At 40.7% G+C, this 17,579-nt stretch overlaps 1 protein-coding gene across 7 annotated transcripts in view; it reads left to right on the forward strand.

Moving 5' to 3' along the window:
• The window catches only part of gigyf2 (GRB10 interacting GYF protein 2), a 119,358-nt gene extending 105,499 nt beyond the window's left edge, over positions 1 to 13,859 (forward strand). For all 7 annotated transcript variants that reach the window (XM_041263860.1, XM_041263864.1, XM_041263862.1 and 4 more), the window contains 4 exons: positions 8,188 to 8,342; positions 8,582 to 8,760; positions 12,913 to 13,060; positions 13,144 to 13,859. In XM_041263860.1, coding sequence (XP_041119794.1) covers positions 8,188 to 8,342; positions 8,582 to 8,760; positions 12,913 to 13,060; positions 13,144 to 13,211 — 550 coding nt within the window. In that variant the 3' untranslated portion in view covers positions 13,212 to 13,859. The remainder of the gene's footprint in view (positions 1 to 8,187; positions 8,343 to 8,581; positions 8,761 to 12,912; positions 13,061 to 13,143) is intronic.
• The last annotated feature ends 3,720 nt before the right edge of the window (positions 13,860 to 17,579 follow it).

Here is a 17,579-nt window from a genome sequence, read left to right on the forward strand (position 1 = left end):
AACGTAAACATGCCACTTTGTCGGACGACTGGTTCCAGAGGCTAACTGCTTGGAGCTTTTTCAGCCCATTGTGAGGGTGAGGACCTTCATGAGACTTTTGGGCCTGATGGCAGCAGCATCTCAGGACTCCTCCACATGCGAGCGCTCTCCAAGCCTGGTTCAACCACAAGGTCCTTCACCCTGTCTTGGACCGGCATCACCTGCTCACAGTGTTTCATTACTGTTTGGAAACTTTCTTGTAGTGGAAACAACCAGCTCATCTGTGCTTTGGCAGTGTTGAAGAGAGATGTGGTGACCATGCCAACCTAGTTTGGGGTGCTGTCTGGAACGGCATTGGTGTGTTGAAACCCCCATGGGAGTTTTGGAGCTGTGGGCAGTTCATTTGATGCTTTAGCAGTTTCCCCAGGAAATAAAAGGGAGATGTGTTGTCTGCACAGATCGACATGCCACAGTGATCAACCACCAGGGCTGTCTCCGGTCTCAGTCATTCTGCTCGGAATCTTTTGCTTTGGGCTCACGAACACCTGCTTTTTGCAAAGAGCAGTTTCACTGCCATGGCTGAGAAACTGGGCAGCGGACATTTCAAGAGGAGGCCCCTACAGTTCGGAATGGCGACTTTTATCTGGAGTTTGTAAGCTCATATGGGGAAAAATTCAGGTGCATTGAGATGGATCTCTTTGTGACCAAGGAGTCCACTCTGTTTCCGCTAGCCACGTTACCACACACAAAATGTTTTTTTATGTGGCTCAATTCATTTTCACCAAGTTCGCCATGGTGACGTAGACGTTAATGTATTTGTGTAAGACTATGCTAACATGATTACTTTGAACGTGTGCTGGTAGGTGAATCAATACAGACTCTTGTTTCATTTCATTTTGCCCAATGAAAAACCATTTAGCTTGATTATGTAACATACGCACCATTGTTGTATTTGCTAGCTCTTTAAAATATGCTGAAATATAGTTTGGAAATAGTAGCAGAATGGTTCCAAGAAGATTCAGGAGGAACAGTTAATAAAAGAATAAATACATTTATTTTAAAGAGAAGGATTCATCTCACTATAATTTGAGTTTTAATGTCGGAATCGGTGCAATATTACTGTCAGTAGTCCCAGATGAAAAAATACGGTAAAATAAACCGTTTTTTAAACCGTTGTGGCTATACAATCCTACTTAATTACAAGCTTGTGAACTAGAGCTGCAGCTGGTCAGGGAGGCATTTATATTAATATACACTAATAGCACTGTCTACTTGGCAGTTTTGCTTTGTTCTGCAGTGGCAAATTGCAACACCGTCAAAATGATCTAAAGGTGCAGCACATGAAAATCAGCAAACCAATTAAGAATTTAGGAAATCTGCAATCCCTGGGTGTCAGCTTCAACAATGTGGGACTAAGTTTGGCATTGATTTAAATGGGAATCAGTTAGTATGCACTTTAAATATACTGTTTGTGCAAGTAAAGGGTAGGGTCTGACACATCTACGTGTTTTCAAATAAAGTACACTTTTTTGCTTGCTGAAACACTGTTTTATAACCAGTTTAAACAAATGTCCGCAAATCATCATGCAGTAAAAAAATTTATTTTTTAGTCTTGTGAAGTTGTAAAAGGCAGACAGTACCTATATTATGAATTCTACCAGTGACACTGTGGTGTTTGTATGTCATTCAAGCTTGCATTGGAAGCTAAAAAGCTCTCTTACTGGTATATCTGTGTTTAGCAAAACCTGTGGTGGTGTTTAGGGGAGAGAGTTGTTGGACACAGTTGTAGTGGATGTGTTTATTGTATTTTGTGTACAATAAAACAGTTTTATGGTTTTCTTTAATATTATTTGGTGTGGCTAAAATGCTGTTATTTAGCCACAGTGGCTAACTAAATGAAAATCTTAAAGGGAATGTAACCACTCATTGTCCTCACTGGTATTCCCTAATTGAGGGTGGTCACCCACTCTGCATTGACTCACTGGCCCACAGATGGCCCAGGAGTTTCCACTGTTGCAATTGCTTCCACTGTGCTTGGAGAAGATCAGGCAAGACCGGGCTCGGGTGCTCGGGAAATTCCTGACCTTAAAGACAAGTTTACTGCTTGCTATTACCTCCACCAAGCAGAAAAGTAAAACGCAATCATTCCCAATGCTGGTTTTGCTAAGGCCAGAACTAAGTGACTCTCCACCCCAATCCTGCTTTTCTCCCTAAAAGCATTTCTGCTTTCCAGATCAACCAGTCAGTAGAATTGGATCTTCCATCCACTTCCTTTCCAGTGACACGGAGAGAAAGCTCCATACGCTCTGTCTGGGAGGGGACTGGCGTATTAGGTTGACAACACCCGGAGTTGGCGGCAATCAGAGTAATTGTTTGTTTCCTCGCATTGATCAGTACTACTTACGAAGTCAGTCGAATGAAGTCAAGCGATAGGAAGAAAACCACAGTTCGCAGGATATCAGCACCCCTGTCATAGACTTGAGGAAGACATGCGTTCATACAACTAGTGATGAACCTAATGATCCTTGCGAACCTCAGTGGGCACAAGCCTGGAGTTAAATGGCCAAGAGCTTGTGCGAGAACTGTGTGGGACACAGTAAACACGGATCTCTGCTTTAGTTTGGAAAGGTTAAATGGATAAATTAGCTGGACACATTTGGGGACATCTATGCATATGGAAGTGAGAGGTTTGGAATTGAAAAAAGGAAGGAAAAAGTACAAACTATTCCTGGAAAGTCTAGACTCAATCTATTACAAAGGGTCATAAAAGATAAGCTTGCAACATTGCGCAGAGCCGAGCGCCTACAGAAACACTATGAAAAGAACGTGCGAGAACTAACTTTTATAAAGATCCATTAAAATTTGCAAAGGATATTCGCCAGTGAGAGAAATGGCACACTAAAATCATCTAAGGTTGAGCTGGAGAGATTTGGAGGAAACACAGATTCAAAAAGGCAGGAGCCTATGTCAATTTCTTCAGACATCCCACCTATCAATCCACCCGAATGCCAAATGGAGGACTGTACACCTAAGTGGAAAGAAGTAAAAAAGCTGTGAAAAAACCACAGGCATGATCATCTCCAGGGCCTAATGGAGTTCCATATAGAGTGTACAAGTGTGCTTCTGGAGTTCTACGTATCCTGTGGAAATTGAAAGTGGCATGGGAAAAACAGGTTGTACCAAGAGTATGACGCTGAGCAGGTGGAGTCTTTATACCAAAAGAAAGATTCTACAAGCATCAGTCAATTTCATCCTATTTCCTTATTAAGTGTATAAGGCAAGATTTTCTTCAGCATTATTGCTCAGAGATTGTCAATCTACCTATTTAAATAACTGCTCCGTTGACACTTCAATACAAAAAGCAGGCATTCCAGGTTTCCCAGGATGCTTAGAACACATCAGCGTAATCTGGCAACAAATTCAGTCATCAAAAAAGGAGAGGAAGGAGCTCCATGTGACATTCCTGGATTTGGCTAATACATATGGTTCAGTGCCACATGAACTACTTTGGGCAGCATTTGATTTTTTCAGCATACTGATGACAATAACACATTTAGTGAAAGCCTACTTTAGAGACTTGCAATTTAGTTTTTCAACTTCAGAATTCAGCACTACATGGCAATGCCTAGAAGTTGGAATAATGGCAGGGTGTACCATTTCTCCACTGGCTTTTACCATGGAAATGGAAAAAGGGCATCAAATGGGTAGTGGGAGGAGAGCACTTGGCTTTTGGAATGTGACTACCACCAATTCGAGCATACATGGATGACATGACAACAATGACTACAACAGTAACCTGCACTAATCGGTTATTGGGCAAATTAACCAATAACATTGAATGGGCATGAATGCAATTCAAGCCCACTAAATCAAGGAGCATCTCTACAATTAAAGGTAAAGTAGTATATAAAAGGTTCTACATCAGTGGTGAGGCAATACCTACAGTGTCCGAGAAGCCAGTGAAAAGTCTAGGGAGATGGTATGACGGGGATATGAAGGACACAGTTCGTGTGGGAGAAGTTAGACAACAAGCAGTGGAAGGGCTGAAGAGCATAAACAGCAGCACTTATAGAAGGGCAAACAAACTCTGGTGCTTTCAGTTTGGTCTACTGCCAAGACTGCTGTGGCCACTGACTGTGTATGAGGTTCCTTGACAACAGTTGAGACGCTGGAAGCTTTAATCAGTTCATATGTCAGGAAATGGTTGGGAGTTCCACGCTGCCTCAGATGAGATGAGAGTGTGTGGAACAACGTGTGATTGGCTGGCAAGACCTATGGACGATGGAACAGAGCAGGATCAGTTTCCTCATCAGATCAACATATGATGTTCTCCCATTGCCACAGAACCTAAACCTCTGAGTGGCTGAGGATCCCTCATGTCCTTTGTGTTCATCACCTGCAACATTTAAGGCACATTGACAGGATGTAAGGTGGGTCTTAGCCAAGGATGGTTTACTTGGCATCAGCGTAACCTGACCAAAAATTTGCCACCAGTTCCATCAAAGCATTACACACAAGACAACATTCTTCCATCCAGTAAAGCAACCACCAAGAAAAGGTTTTAAAACCAAGCCTCGCCCAGGACAACTGGAAGCTGCTAGAGACTGGAAGATGCTGGCAGGTGTTGGTCAACGGCTTATTTTTCCACCTGAGATTGCCACCACTAATCTTCGACCAGACATTGTCTTGTGGTCTGGATCAGCACGCCTTGTTCATCTGATAGTTAAGTGCCATGGGAGGATGCTGTGGATGAGACGTATGCGAGGAAGAAACTTCGGTATGCTTAACTAACTGCTGAAGCGGAACAGCAAGGATGGAGAGTCCGAGTTTACCCAGTGGAGGTGGGTTGCAAGGATTTGTGGCACACTGTACAACCTGGTTTCTCAGAGATGTCGGGTTCAGTGGCCAAGAGTTGCGTCGCACAATGAAGAACTTACCTGAAGCAGCAGAAAGGAGCAGCAACTGGCTGTGGTTGAGACGGAAAGATTCTGGATGGGGATCTCAAGCACAATAGAAATAAAGCAACGCTGATGTACAGGTAAGTAAGCTGGGCTGAGCTGAGTGGGGGATGGAGGGGGGTGATGCTGGGACGCCAGAATCCCTGTTGAGCCCTCTTGAGGTGTCGTGCGCTAGTTGACGAAACACTGAAGACGGAAGGTGCCCACTTGAAGACCCCAGAGATGTACCCTACTTAGCTCAATCCAGACGGTTGTCATGCTGATGCGCTGGGGAGACCGCACTGGCTTGATCCCTGGAGCCAACATTGCAACGTTTGAGCTGATGCACTGGGGAGGCAAAATGAGTTGATCCCTGGAGCAACTGAAGGATATCTACATCAGGTGGAAAACAACACAAACGGATGGAGATGCAGATGGATCACTTTAGTTTACTGTAAAGCTACATCTTAGTTGGTGCTTATCATGGCGAGAGCCGAGTTCAAATCAGCATGAAGTTTAACATCTACTCATGTAATGGAAATCTTGCTTTGGGTCCAAGTTCCATGGACAAGCCCTGTCTAAACAGTGGCTGTCGAGGTGGATTGTGGACGTGGTCAGGATTGCATACGATCTAGCCAACCTGATCCCAACAGAGAAGGTCACAGTGAATCAGTGGCTGAGCTGGATTTGAACCGGGGACCTCCTGATTATAAGCCTGTTCCCTTAACCACTGGACCACATAGCCTTCTATACCCTTCAGGGGCACAGTGTTCACTCTAACACAGCTGGCCTGAAGAGAAAATGTGTCTGGCATCTTTATCTCATGGGCGGAGGCGACACCCTACACAATAAGATGCTTTGATATAAGTGCTCGGGTAAATCTGGTTAGAAGAGATGCCATTCAGTAATGGTTACATTTCAAAGTTCAGGGAACCAGGGTTATGATAATAACCTAATGTTCTAACTAGGACTGTCCAATTAATCGCACTTCTGCGATTAGCGTGTTCATTTCTTTGGAGATTAACTTTAACGCGCGTTAATCGTGTGTGTGTCATTTCTTGACGTTTACTTTTTTAACTTATTTTTGTATTACCCCACCATGCTTTTTATCAACATCTGTTATTTGTGCTCTGCGCTGATAGCTTCCAGATCATGACTTCCCCTGTTAACGGAGAGGCAAGGGCTCAGGAAATGTGTTTACGAAAAACCTCCCTTTTTAGAGGGGGTCACTGTGGCACAGCTGATGTGAGGCAGGGATATGTGACGTAACAAAAGAATCATTCCGAACTTAGCATAGTCTGTTTTTCACAGAATATTCTTACTGCAGATATTTTTTTTTTTTTTTTAAATACTTATATATTTACATATCAATGAATAAAAACATTTTTGCTATACTAATGGTGACAGTCTGTACATACAGGTGTAGTATGCTCAAAACAATCTGGCAACAAAATCCACAAAAATAACCAACATAACAATTTACTAATCGAAACTGCAACTGTATAACAAAGTACTGAGAAAAAAATACCAGAATTAACTATATGCATGTTAGTACTTGTTCCAGAAACACACACGATCAGTACATTGGAATCAGTGGCTAACGGATTACCTTTTCAAGCATACTGGTTTAAGTTATTTTGCTCCAAAAACAACTATCATTCTTGAGCGATTAGAAATGTTTTCGCTATACAACATGTTTTGAATAGGTTTATCTTGTTTTAATAACTATTTTAATGAACACCAGAGCTGTTTTATATAACACGTACTACAGTACTTGTTTATGACATACTAAAGCATAACTCCTGTATGTAATGATAGAACATATCTATTATGGTTCACCTTTATCGGTTTTTATGTGTACTTTGTGCATTAGTTGGCCATCTGTAATGATAAAATGCTGGCATTGTCTCCGAATATTAGCCTTTCCTCCACTGTTCCCTTCACATTGACAAAGTAAAACTAATAGGCTAAATGTATTAAATGTAGCTGCCTTATTTAAGCAGTTAGTAGAAATATGGTGTGTACATATTATTATTAAACTATTGCTATGGTTGTGTTTGAGGGGAGTGTTTTCGGCAGACGTAGCTATAGGGTTTTGGTCTTGAAAGGGAGTGTTTTTGAACGTGAATTCAAAATGCAGCACTTATATGAACTTACACTCTATCAACTTACATATAAAACACTCCTAGAGTATTTTATTCTGTGGCGTGTTTTGGGAGCCCTGCACCGGGACCTGAAAACAGATCAGTTCATCTCAACCTGACAAATACTGTGTCGCCATAATAAATAAGATAGTCATGTATAAATTATACATTATAAAACCATAATGTAATATGGTTTAAATTACATTAAAACACTGAATGTTCATACCTGCAGATTAACTACAGATTGATATAAAACATTTATGGATTTGTCTGTTCTATAATATGCCAGCAAGCCAGCACAACAAAATGAAATGGAGAGCAATGCCTGTGATCCTGTAATTATTAGATATTTTTTATAAAATTATTATATAAATCAAAGGAGCTGAAAATGTACAGTATAATTTGAAATGCATTAAGGTAAGTAATAAACTCCATTGTAATTTAGTAGTTGGTTCAAACAATTTAACAGCAAATGCTGCAATGTTTCTGTATAATTCTGTGTAAATATAAAACTATAAAAGGGCAACACTATTAATCCAGAGGTAGGACAACAGGGTTTTTTATGCTGGGTTGTTTTGTAGATAATAGAATACAAATTTCATTTATATAGTGCTCTTCATGCAAGCATTCCAGGGTGCTTTAGAAAATCTTGTCTAATATATAATCCAGCTACAAATAAACAGACCTAAAAAATATGCTTTTAAACTGGGTTTAAATGGTGCAATTGTGCTAGCAATCCTGATATGAATTGGGAGCAAGTTCCAAAGACGAAGGGCATTACAACCAAGTGCCCTGGTTCCAACAGAGTTCCAACGGATTTTAGGGACTGTCAGAAGATTAGATTACCATCTTAGGGAACAGCCACAGGTCAGCAGATCTTGAAGATAAGGTCCATGACCATGTAAGGCCTTATAGGTAATAAGAAAAACATTTTAAAATAAACCAATGAAAGGAATGGATGCAGTAATTTTATCAATTTAAATGAGATTAAAGCCAAGATTGACAGCTTGACAGCCCTAGTTCTAAACTTTAAATATTTTAATTGAAGATAAAAAGCAGTTTAGTTTGAAAATATGTTTTCCTTTGTAAATGTTTGTTTGTCTGCTGACCCCTCCTGTTCTCTGCAGCAACTCTATGGGAGTGAGTGCCCGAGCCAGTAAGAAGGAGGAGGAGGAGGAGAAGCTGGTGAAGCTGTTCCAGGGGCTGAACAAGACCCAGGATGGCTTCACACAGTGGTGTGAGCAGAGTCTGCACACACTCAACACAGCCAATAACCTAGACGGTGAGGGCTATCTTGTATACTGAACTATATCTAACACAAAGGTATCTTGCTCATAGATTACCTACCTTTACTTAGTAATAGCAGCTAAATAATGCATTGTTAATAAATTCTGTGTACAATTAAATGACCTAAGGCTATAGGAAATGAAAGAAAACTTATAGTTGAAGACAGTGGACGAAGGAACGAGGGCTCTATCTTTAATCCCAGTTGTAATTACTTCCACCTTCTCCCTTCTGCAGTTCCTACATTTGTTTCTTTCCTGAAAGAGGTGGAATCTTCCTACGAGGTCCATGATTACATGAGAGCCTACCTGGGAGACACGCCTGAGGCCAAGGAGTTTGCCAAGCACTTCCTGGAGCGCCGTGCCAAACAGAGAGTCAACCAGCAGCAGAAACAGCAGCAGCAGAAACAGCAGCAGGTGAGTCCCAGACGGGCCCAGACCCTTCATTTCAGAGAATGGAGAAGTATGTTAGAAACACTTCCATTACGTGCTTTTTCTACAGTGAATGGTTAAAATTTGTGCTTAAATATGTAGACAAACATGCTTATGACCACTACATAGGAATTAATGTAATGGGAGTCGATGGGGGACAAACTTCTGATAGTATCAATTTGGTTATCATTTGGATATTTCAGTCATATGACCTGATTTTCACACCACATACAGTACCAGTCAAAAGTTTGAGTACACCTGCTTGAAACCAGGTTTTTCATGCTTTTATCTGTATAAACTTATAAACTTAATATTTAATTATATGATACGTGTACTTATATAAGCTGGTAATCATAAGTGAATTGCATTCAAAAATTTAATTTTTAAATGATAATGTAGATCTTGTTAATTTCAATGAAATGGTCACCCAAAGCAAGGGGATTTCAGTCTGAAGCCCAAATCAGTTAAAAGTCTGAAATGTATATAACACAGTGTAAGAACACTGACCTTAGTGTCTTTGTTAGATGTTCTCTGAGTTAGCTAGCATGTTACCTAATTAACCTTTTGTCACCAATTATTGTTAACAGGTGAGGGTCCATGATTACTATAAATATAGGTAGCATAGGCACAAGTTTGTCATTCCTGAATGTAAGGGAGCAGAAAATGGCAAAATACTCCTAAGCAAAGAAAAAAGATAATGTAATTATAGATGTAATTACTTTAAGAAACGGCAATCTAGGACAAATCGCAAGAACTTTGCAAGTGTCTAACTTCTGTGGCCAAGACCATCAAACGATTTGAAGAAACTGGCACTCATGAGGACCGAACAAGGTCAGGCAGGCCAAGGGTTACCTCAGAATCAGAGAACAAGTTCATTTGAGTCACAAGTCTGCGAAACAGACGATTTAACTGCCCCTGAATTACAACTCGGCTAAATGTTGCTAGAAGTACAGATGTTTCAACATCAACTGCCTAACTGGAAGAATTGCTGCAAAGAAACCATTGTTAAGATTGCAGAATAAGAGGAAGAGACTTGCCTGGGCCAAAAAACACAAACTGGACGTTTGAGGAGTGGAAGTCGGTCTTATGGACCGAGGAGTCAAAATTTGAAATATTTGGGTCAAACCGCCAAGTATTTAAGATGCTGAGAGGGTGAGCTCATGAGTTCTGCATGTGTGGTTCCTACTGTCAAGCATGGAGGGGGCAGTGTCATGGTCTGGGGTTGCTTTGTTGGTGATCTTTACCAAGTCCATGGTAAGCTCAACCAGCATGGCTATCATAGCATACTTCAGAGGCATGCCATTCCATCAGGATTACGGCTAGTTGGGCAATCCTTCATTCTTCAGCAAGATAATGACCCGAAACACACCTCAAAGTCATGCAAGAACTATCTGGTGTAGAAGGAAAGTGAAGGACAACTCAATCTAATGACCTGGCCTGCCCAGTCTCCAGAGAACTTGTATGGGACGAACTGCACAGAAGAGTCAAAGCAAAGCTACCCACAAGTGCCCTACATCTCTGGGAATTGCTGCAGAAGAGCTGGGAAGACATGTAGGTTGAAACTAACCTAATGCCTCGTGTTTGTGAGGCAGTTAAGGCAAAGGGTGGCTATTTTGAGGAATCCAAGATTGAGACAATTTTTTTTTTCAATTTTCTTGAACATTGCTTTGATACTCCATATGTTCTGTTTTGTATATTGTATCATGTGTTTTCATTTTCAAGTATTTACAGAAACGTATACGACGTAAAACATTGTCAGTTATGAAAAAACCCAGTTTCCAGCAAGTGAACTCAAACTTTTGACTGGTACTGTATATCATTTTAGGAAATTGAAGAGTAGGATTTTTACAGGTTTGCTGTATTTTATTATTTTCCAGTCCTCTAAAATCTTTCCTTGGCTAGAGCATCCACCCACACACTAGTTAAAAGGGCAATTTTTTGAAAGTTTAAGTATGCTTAGAAAAACAAGGAAGTGACATGGGCTTCCCTGGCCAGTTAGACTCATCTAAAGCAAGTCTGGCGAGCTGTTCCATTCTACAAATAGGTGATGTCCATTAGCTACATGTTTCCCTCACTGATCACTAGAAAGTCTAAAAAAGACGACAATTTATATATTCTGTAGGAGAGAGACTTGCAAGCGTGCAGTAATGTAGTCTAGTGTGGATTCGTGAACATTGAGTTGTTGTTTTTTGCATAAAAATACTGGGTTTTTTTTGAGGCGGTAGGAAAGAGAAATGCCTGAAGTGTAAAATGATTTGCAACAAAAGATTGGCTGTATAAAGTTGACTGTAAAGTTATCAATGTTTTATTTGCACAACAGTTGACTTCCATCAGTGGGTGTGCGAGTGCTAGTAGCAGCGTATTAGGGTTCATTTCATTTATACACATAGTGCTGAAGGGGGTGTAGAAAGTCTACACCCCCTTGAACTTTTTCACATTTTGTGTCAGTGCCTCAGTTTCATGCATTTAAATGATTATTTTTTTTCCCACTTATCTACACACCGTACTCTGTTAAGTCTCTCTCCACACTGTTAAGGGGGGAAAAAGTATTTATTGGGAAAAAAAATTCTGTATTCAATAAAAAACTGAGTTAATACTTGGTGGAAGCACCTTGGCAGCAGTTACAGCTGTGAGTCTGGGATAGGTCTCTACCAACTTTGCACACCTAGATTTAGCAATATTCTTCTTTACAAAACTGTTCAAGCTCTGTCAAGTTCCTTGGGGAGCACTGATGGACAGCAATCTTCAAGTCATGCCACATATTTTCAATTGGATTTCTATTGGCCACTCAGACATTTAACTTTTTGTTCCTTAGCCACTCCAATGTAGCTTTGGCTGTGTGCTTCGGGTCGTCATGCTGAAAGGTGAACTTCTGTCCGTTTTCAGCTTTCTTGTAGAGGGCAGCAGGTTTTCCTCAAGGACTTCTCTGTCCTTTGCTCCATTCATTTTCTCTTCTATCCTGACAAGTGCCCCAGTCCCTGCCGATGAGAAACATCCCCAAGCTGCCACCACCATGCTTCACAGTAGGGATGGTGTTCTTTGGGTGATGCGCTGTGTTGGGTTTGCGTTTATGCCAAAATGTTCCATTTGTTTAGTCAGACCACAAAACTTTTTGCCACATGGCTACAGAATCTCCCGAGTGGCTTTTTTTCATATCTCAAACAGGATTCAAGGTGGGCTTTCTTGAGTAATGGCTAGGCAGGGTCTTGGTGGTGCCATACATCTTCCACTTAATATCATCTTGACTGTCCTCCAAGGGATATTCAAGGCCTTTTGATTTTTTTTTTTTTTTTTTTTTTTTTTATACCCATCCCCTGATCTGTGCCTTTCAACAACTTTGTCCTGGAGTTCTTTTGAAAGCACCTTGGTGCTCATGGTTGAGTCTTTGCTTTGGAACCAACAGAAACTGCTGAATTTATCCTGAAATCATGTGAATCACTACAACTTAACACATATGGAGGCCACTTGGCGTGTGGTTTTTGCAGGTGATTGGTTACACCTGAGCTAATTTAGGATTGCTGTTATGGGAGGGGGGACAACCAAACTATTTGTTTTTATTTTTAATTTTGTACAAATTTCTAGAATATTTTTCCCTTGGAAGTTGTGGGATAGGATGTGTAGATAAATGTTTTTGTTTGTTTGTTTGTTTTAATGCATTTTAATTCCAGGCTATAAGACAACAAAAGGTGAAAATTGGCAGGGGGTGTAGACTTCCTATAGGCACTGTAGGTCATGTATGTAATTATCTTCAAAAATATTTATCCACATATTTAAACATGGGTAAAACTGTTGGCTGCAATGCTTGCATTATGTCTACTAAAAGGCTGAAATAATGGACATGTTTACAAACCTAATTTAGATTGAGCAAAATCAGTCTGAAATATCCAGAAAGGAATCCTGTAGCCTAATTGTTTGAGAGAATAATTGTGTGGGGAAATTGATGGCCTCAATCAGCTACCTGAGACTTGGTAACTTAGGCTGATTAGACATGCAGACTACACTTAAACAGCAGTAGACGAACAGTGTGGTAAAACAAAAGGTTTTAAACCAAAGCACTTGCCGAACCCTCAGTTATCAGGTGACCTAAATAGTTGTGCTGTTTTGTTGTTGCCAATTAATTTGTGCCTTCTATTTTAGGATTCGATTTGGGGAGTGAACCGAAGTGAGATGCAAACTATCTTACAATCGAATCACAGCTCCATACAGCAGTCCAGCTTTGAGACGGTGCACTCTGGGAAGAAAAAGAAAAAACAGAAGATGGTACGAGCAGACCCCAGCCTGCTAGGTAAGGGATCACCTTGAGCAGAATTGATGTCATCTTCTGTCTTGCTCAGTCTTTGACCATTTCCCCCACCTTTCTTCATCCAGGATTTTCTGTAAATGCTTCGTCGGATCGATTGAATATGGGCGAGATTGAAACAGTGGAGGATTGTTGAGGAACCACAGGCTGCTGCCAACTCGCCAACTATTTCTCTTCTGAACAGCTGCCATTTCAAAAGCATCCTTGTAAAGCGGCAACACGTTTTTGTTTAGTTTTCCTTAGTGTATTTTAGTTCTTCAAAAACCTTGTTTCCTAATCTCCACAGTCATCCACCACAACTAAGTGGCCACAGTACAAAACCGTGCTGTAAGCACAGTGGGGCCTGGTGGTGGTGGTTAGAGCTGAGGACTGGGAGCCAGAAGTTGCTGGTTTTGATTTCCAGCTCAGTCCCTGCATCCCCTGTGAGACTGCTACTGCTGTCCCAGCAGTTTCATGAATTGGGTCCCAGCTGGAAACCACTGGGGGGAAAAGGGAACATTTCCTGAAACTACATCCGGAATTACCCTTGCATTATATTTATTGAAATCTTCCTGTCTGGCCTGTATTATTATTATGATTATTTTGTTGTTTTTTTCTGTTTTTTATTCCGTGTGTTGCCTCCCTGTTCCACCAGTTGTTCGTAGGATACAAGGATCTTGACTGTTAACGTGACAGAAGATGTCCTGTTTTAAGGGCTTGTTCAACAGTTCCAAGTAGCTGTTCGTTTCTTGTAAAATACTAGTTGGTTAAAGAATAAACTGAATTCTGCAACTGTAATATAAAATTACAACAAAATGATGGACTGATTTTGAGTCATGTATTTTTTTCTTGGACTATTCAGACTTCTTTTTCTCACTTTTCTGTTTAACAGCAGCTCTCTCATTGTGTACATGATACACCCCAGTGGAGGAATGGTGTGTGCAATTGGATCAGTTATTGTTCATTTTCTATCAGCAAATAGATTGATTTTCAAAAATTGAATAAAAAAGATTTAATTTGTGAGGACACTGGGGAAATGTTGTCAGTTGGCCTGGTAAGCATCTCTTGAGTCTTGGTAAATGTATTTTCTCCACAAAGATTGAGGCTGGTGTAATGGAGGTGGTGCAATAGATGTTCGCAGTGTCCCAAAAACATAAAGGAATGGAAATAGCGGAGTTTACTTTATCTTATCAGTATGTTGTGAAGATCTTGGTTGTATGATAGAAAGAAGCAGTTACTTTTTAGATTGTTTTGAAATGCAAAGTACCATTACCACACAATAATAAATGGAGCTGCAAGCAGCAATGACTGGGCGCCAAGTGCCAGACCGTGTGACCCATGTCTGTATTTCCCCTGTGGCATAGCACCCCATTGCCCTCTACTAGTCTTTCAGCTTTGAAGACTACTATATTCTACAATAGATTAATATACTGAAATTTTATTTGCTCCTGGCCTCTGTTTTTTGACACAGGAACTTTACTTTTACAAACTTCATAGATCAAAGGCCAATGTTTAGGTAATTTTTGGATAGAGCCAATATGGTTTCCTATATTTTATTTATTATATTTATATAGCACTTCTATACAAAAGAATCGCAAAGCACTATACAGTACACAGCAGAAAAAAAGAACAAACCGCAATGCATTTGTATAGCATGTCACACATACAACTGCCACAATCAGACCATTTAAAGAATAGATTTAAATAACGGTACACAATACAAAAGCAGCAATTTTAAAGTTACATTAAAACCCACTAAGAAAACCATTTTATAAAAGTATGTTTTTAGTCTTGACTTGAACTGTTACGGTGCCAGCTTTGCTGACAAACGAAAGCAGAGCATTCCATAATTTAGGAGCTCTAAAAGAAAAAGCCCTACCTCACATGTTGCTTTTGTTGACCCTAGGAATAGCCAACAGCCCTACATCCTGTGATCTCGGAGTGCGTTTTGGAAGATAAAGGTTCAGTAACTCTTGCAAATAAGCAGGTGCTAATCCATTCAGGGCCTGTAAATTAACAGCAAAGTCTTAAAATCAATTTTATAGTGCTCAGGGATTATGGTTCTGGATGAAATACCTTTCAATCCTTGTTTTATTATGAACAAAAAGTAGCATGTTAATTCCCTGAAATTTCTCTGCTCAGCTCTGCAGTAGCAGTTCAACCAGGCTATCCCGGACCATGCGTGCAGTGGAAACGTGGTATCAGCGATACACATTTGAGGCTAGGATTGTACAACAGGCATACCTATAGTTACTGTAGAGACTACTCGCAAGTGCTTTGTTCTGTTCCCTGCCCCTCACTCATTCTTCTCCTAGAGTCTGTTAATGATTGTCTAACATCTCACACTGAAAACCAAAGGGGAGCGCTGGAAATAGCCTCATTTCAAAGTTTTTGAGCGAATCTACACCTTTTGTAAAGTCCACGTGGGCCCTGAGCTTGTGCCGTTCTTGGAGAAGTGCAACAGCGGAGATGTGCAGCCATGGCAGCAGTCTAGTAATTCTGTGACATGTCTTTTATAGGGTGCTGTGCAATAGGAGGCTGTGTGGTCCAGTGGTTAAAGAAAAGGGGCTTGCAACTCAGAGGCCCCCAGTTCAAATCCGCCACTGACTTATTGTGTGACCCTGAGCAAGTCACTTAACCACCTTGTGCTCCATCTTTCAGGTGAGACGTTGTAAGTGATGATGCATAGTTCACACACCCTAGTCTCTGTAAGTCGTCTTGGATAAAGGTGTCTGCTAAATAAACAATAATATGAATATCATTTATTTGTATTCTATTTTCAAGTTCTAAGTCCTTAGAGAAGAGACAAATATAAAGCTAATGTATCAGGATACTCAAAATAAACATTTAAGAACTTGAAAATAGAATATTATAATAGAATAAATATTTTTGTTTAATTGTATTAGGTTTGTAGTCACTTAAAAGATTCACCTGACACTCTGCATTCAATTCTGTGCTGTGCCTCCACTAACGGCAGCAGGAAATGTAGATAAGGATCTAGGTTAGAATCTAGCAACACTAACACTGAGGTTATATAATTTGACCTGACATAAATTTTGATAGTATGAATATATAGTCCTATTTGAGAGCTTTAAAACTACACCAACACCAGCTTTCTATTTCAATTATGGAGGAAGTTCTGGCCATCTAAAGTAGGGTGAGTGTCTAAATCAGGTCAAGCTTTGATGACCTGTATCTCATGAATGGGAGGTCACTCAGGCCTACAATTCACAGTGTAACCATTTCTTCAAAGACAATATGTGCAAAAGTTTATCAATCAGGAAGTCAAGTGAAAAATGGCTGTTTTTTTTTTTATTGATTTCCTATGGAATGGCACCTTAGTCAATAACCACCTGCTTCAGTTATCAAAGTACAATGGGGGCACTGGTGGCTGCAAGAAGGAAGTTCTGGCTTGCTCAGGCTCGAGTACCTGACAACGACAAGGCAGGTCCTTGATTGATGCTCCTATAATACTGGGGCAGTGGATGAGATGCTAAAAGGGTCACCAAGCATGATCGCCTCACTGTAGGACAACAAAATCCAGAGGCTAACTGTGCTTGGAGCTTTTTTCAGTCCAGTGCAGTGGGGAAGGTACTGACCTTCCAGAGACTTCTGAGCCTGATGGCAGCATCTCAAATCCTTCCCTTAGGGCTCCTACAATTGCTATGGTCTCATGAACTCCTTTTTTTCAGTAAATAGTTAACCTGCCAGGGGTGAGGAACTGGGCAGCGGCCCCCACAGTTTGGAATGGCAATTTCACCTGGAGGTTGTAAACCTCTTCTGGGAGAAGTTTGGATGTGTGGAGACCCAGGAGTCCACCCATTTCCCCCACTGGTATTCCCTAGTGGAGAGTGGTCATCCACTCGGCATAGACGTGCTGGCCCACAGACGGCCCAAGACTGCTCAGCTTTTCCCACGGCTTGGAGAAGATCAGACAAGACCTGGCTCGGGTGCTCTTAATAGCCCCGAAGTGGCCCAGGAAGACCTGGTTCTCAGCACTGGCACAGCTCTTTTTCGGTCAGAGCGCTGGAAAGAGCACTTGCAGTACCATGCCGTGCCTGCATACATTAAGGTTTGCCGTCTATTCTTTTTTTTTTTTTTTTCAATCTGACCTCTTTGTATACATGCCTAAGACTGTTAGTAATGTGATGCATTTTGAAGATAAGGAGAAGAGATCGAAATCATCAGGTGACTTTATTATCCAATTCCATGCAAAAATCAGTTCTGCTTATTTAACATTATTTTTTAATTGTTTTTGTTTGCAAAACAAATATGGCAACATACATTGACTGAGATAATGGGCATGTTGAAGAGTTTCAACCGTGTTCAGAGGATTACAAAAGCAGTGAGTAATGCTGAGTTATCATTTAGTGATGAGGAATGAAGAGCAGCAGGGTGTAACCCAATTACCACAATGACTGCATACTTGTCACAAAACATTTTGATGCAAGGACCCAGTCTTCTTTAAAGAAGCAATGAGCAGGAACCACTTTCTCAGTATTATGAAGCTTTTGAGATTCTCTGA

The sequence above is a fragment of the Polyodon spathula genome, chromosome 11 (assembly GCF_017654505.1).
Source record: "Polyodon spathula isolate WHYD16114869_AA chromosome 11, ASM1765450v1, whole genome shotgun sequence".
NCBI lineage: Eukaryota > Metazoa > Chordata > Actinopteri > Acipenseriformes > Polyodontidae > Polyodon > Polyodon spathula.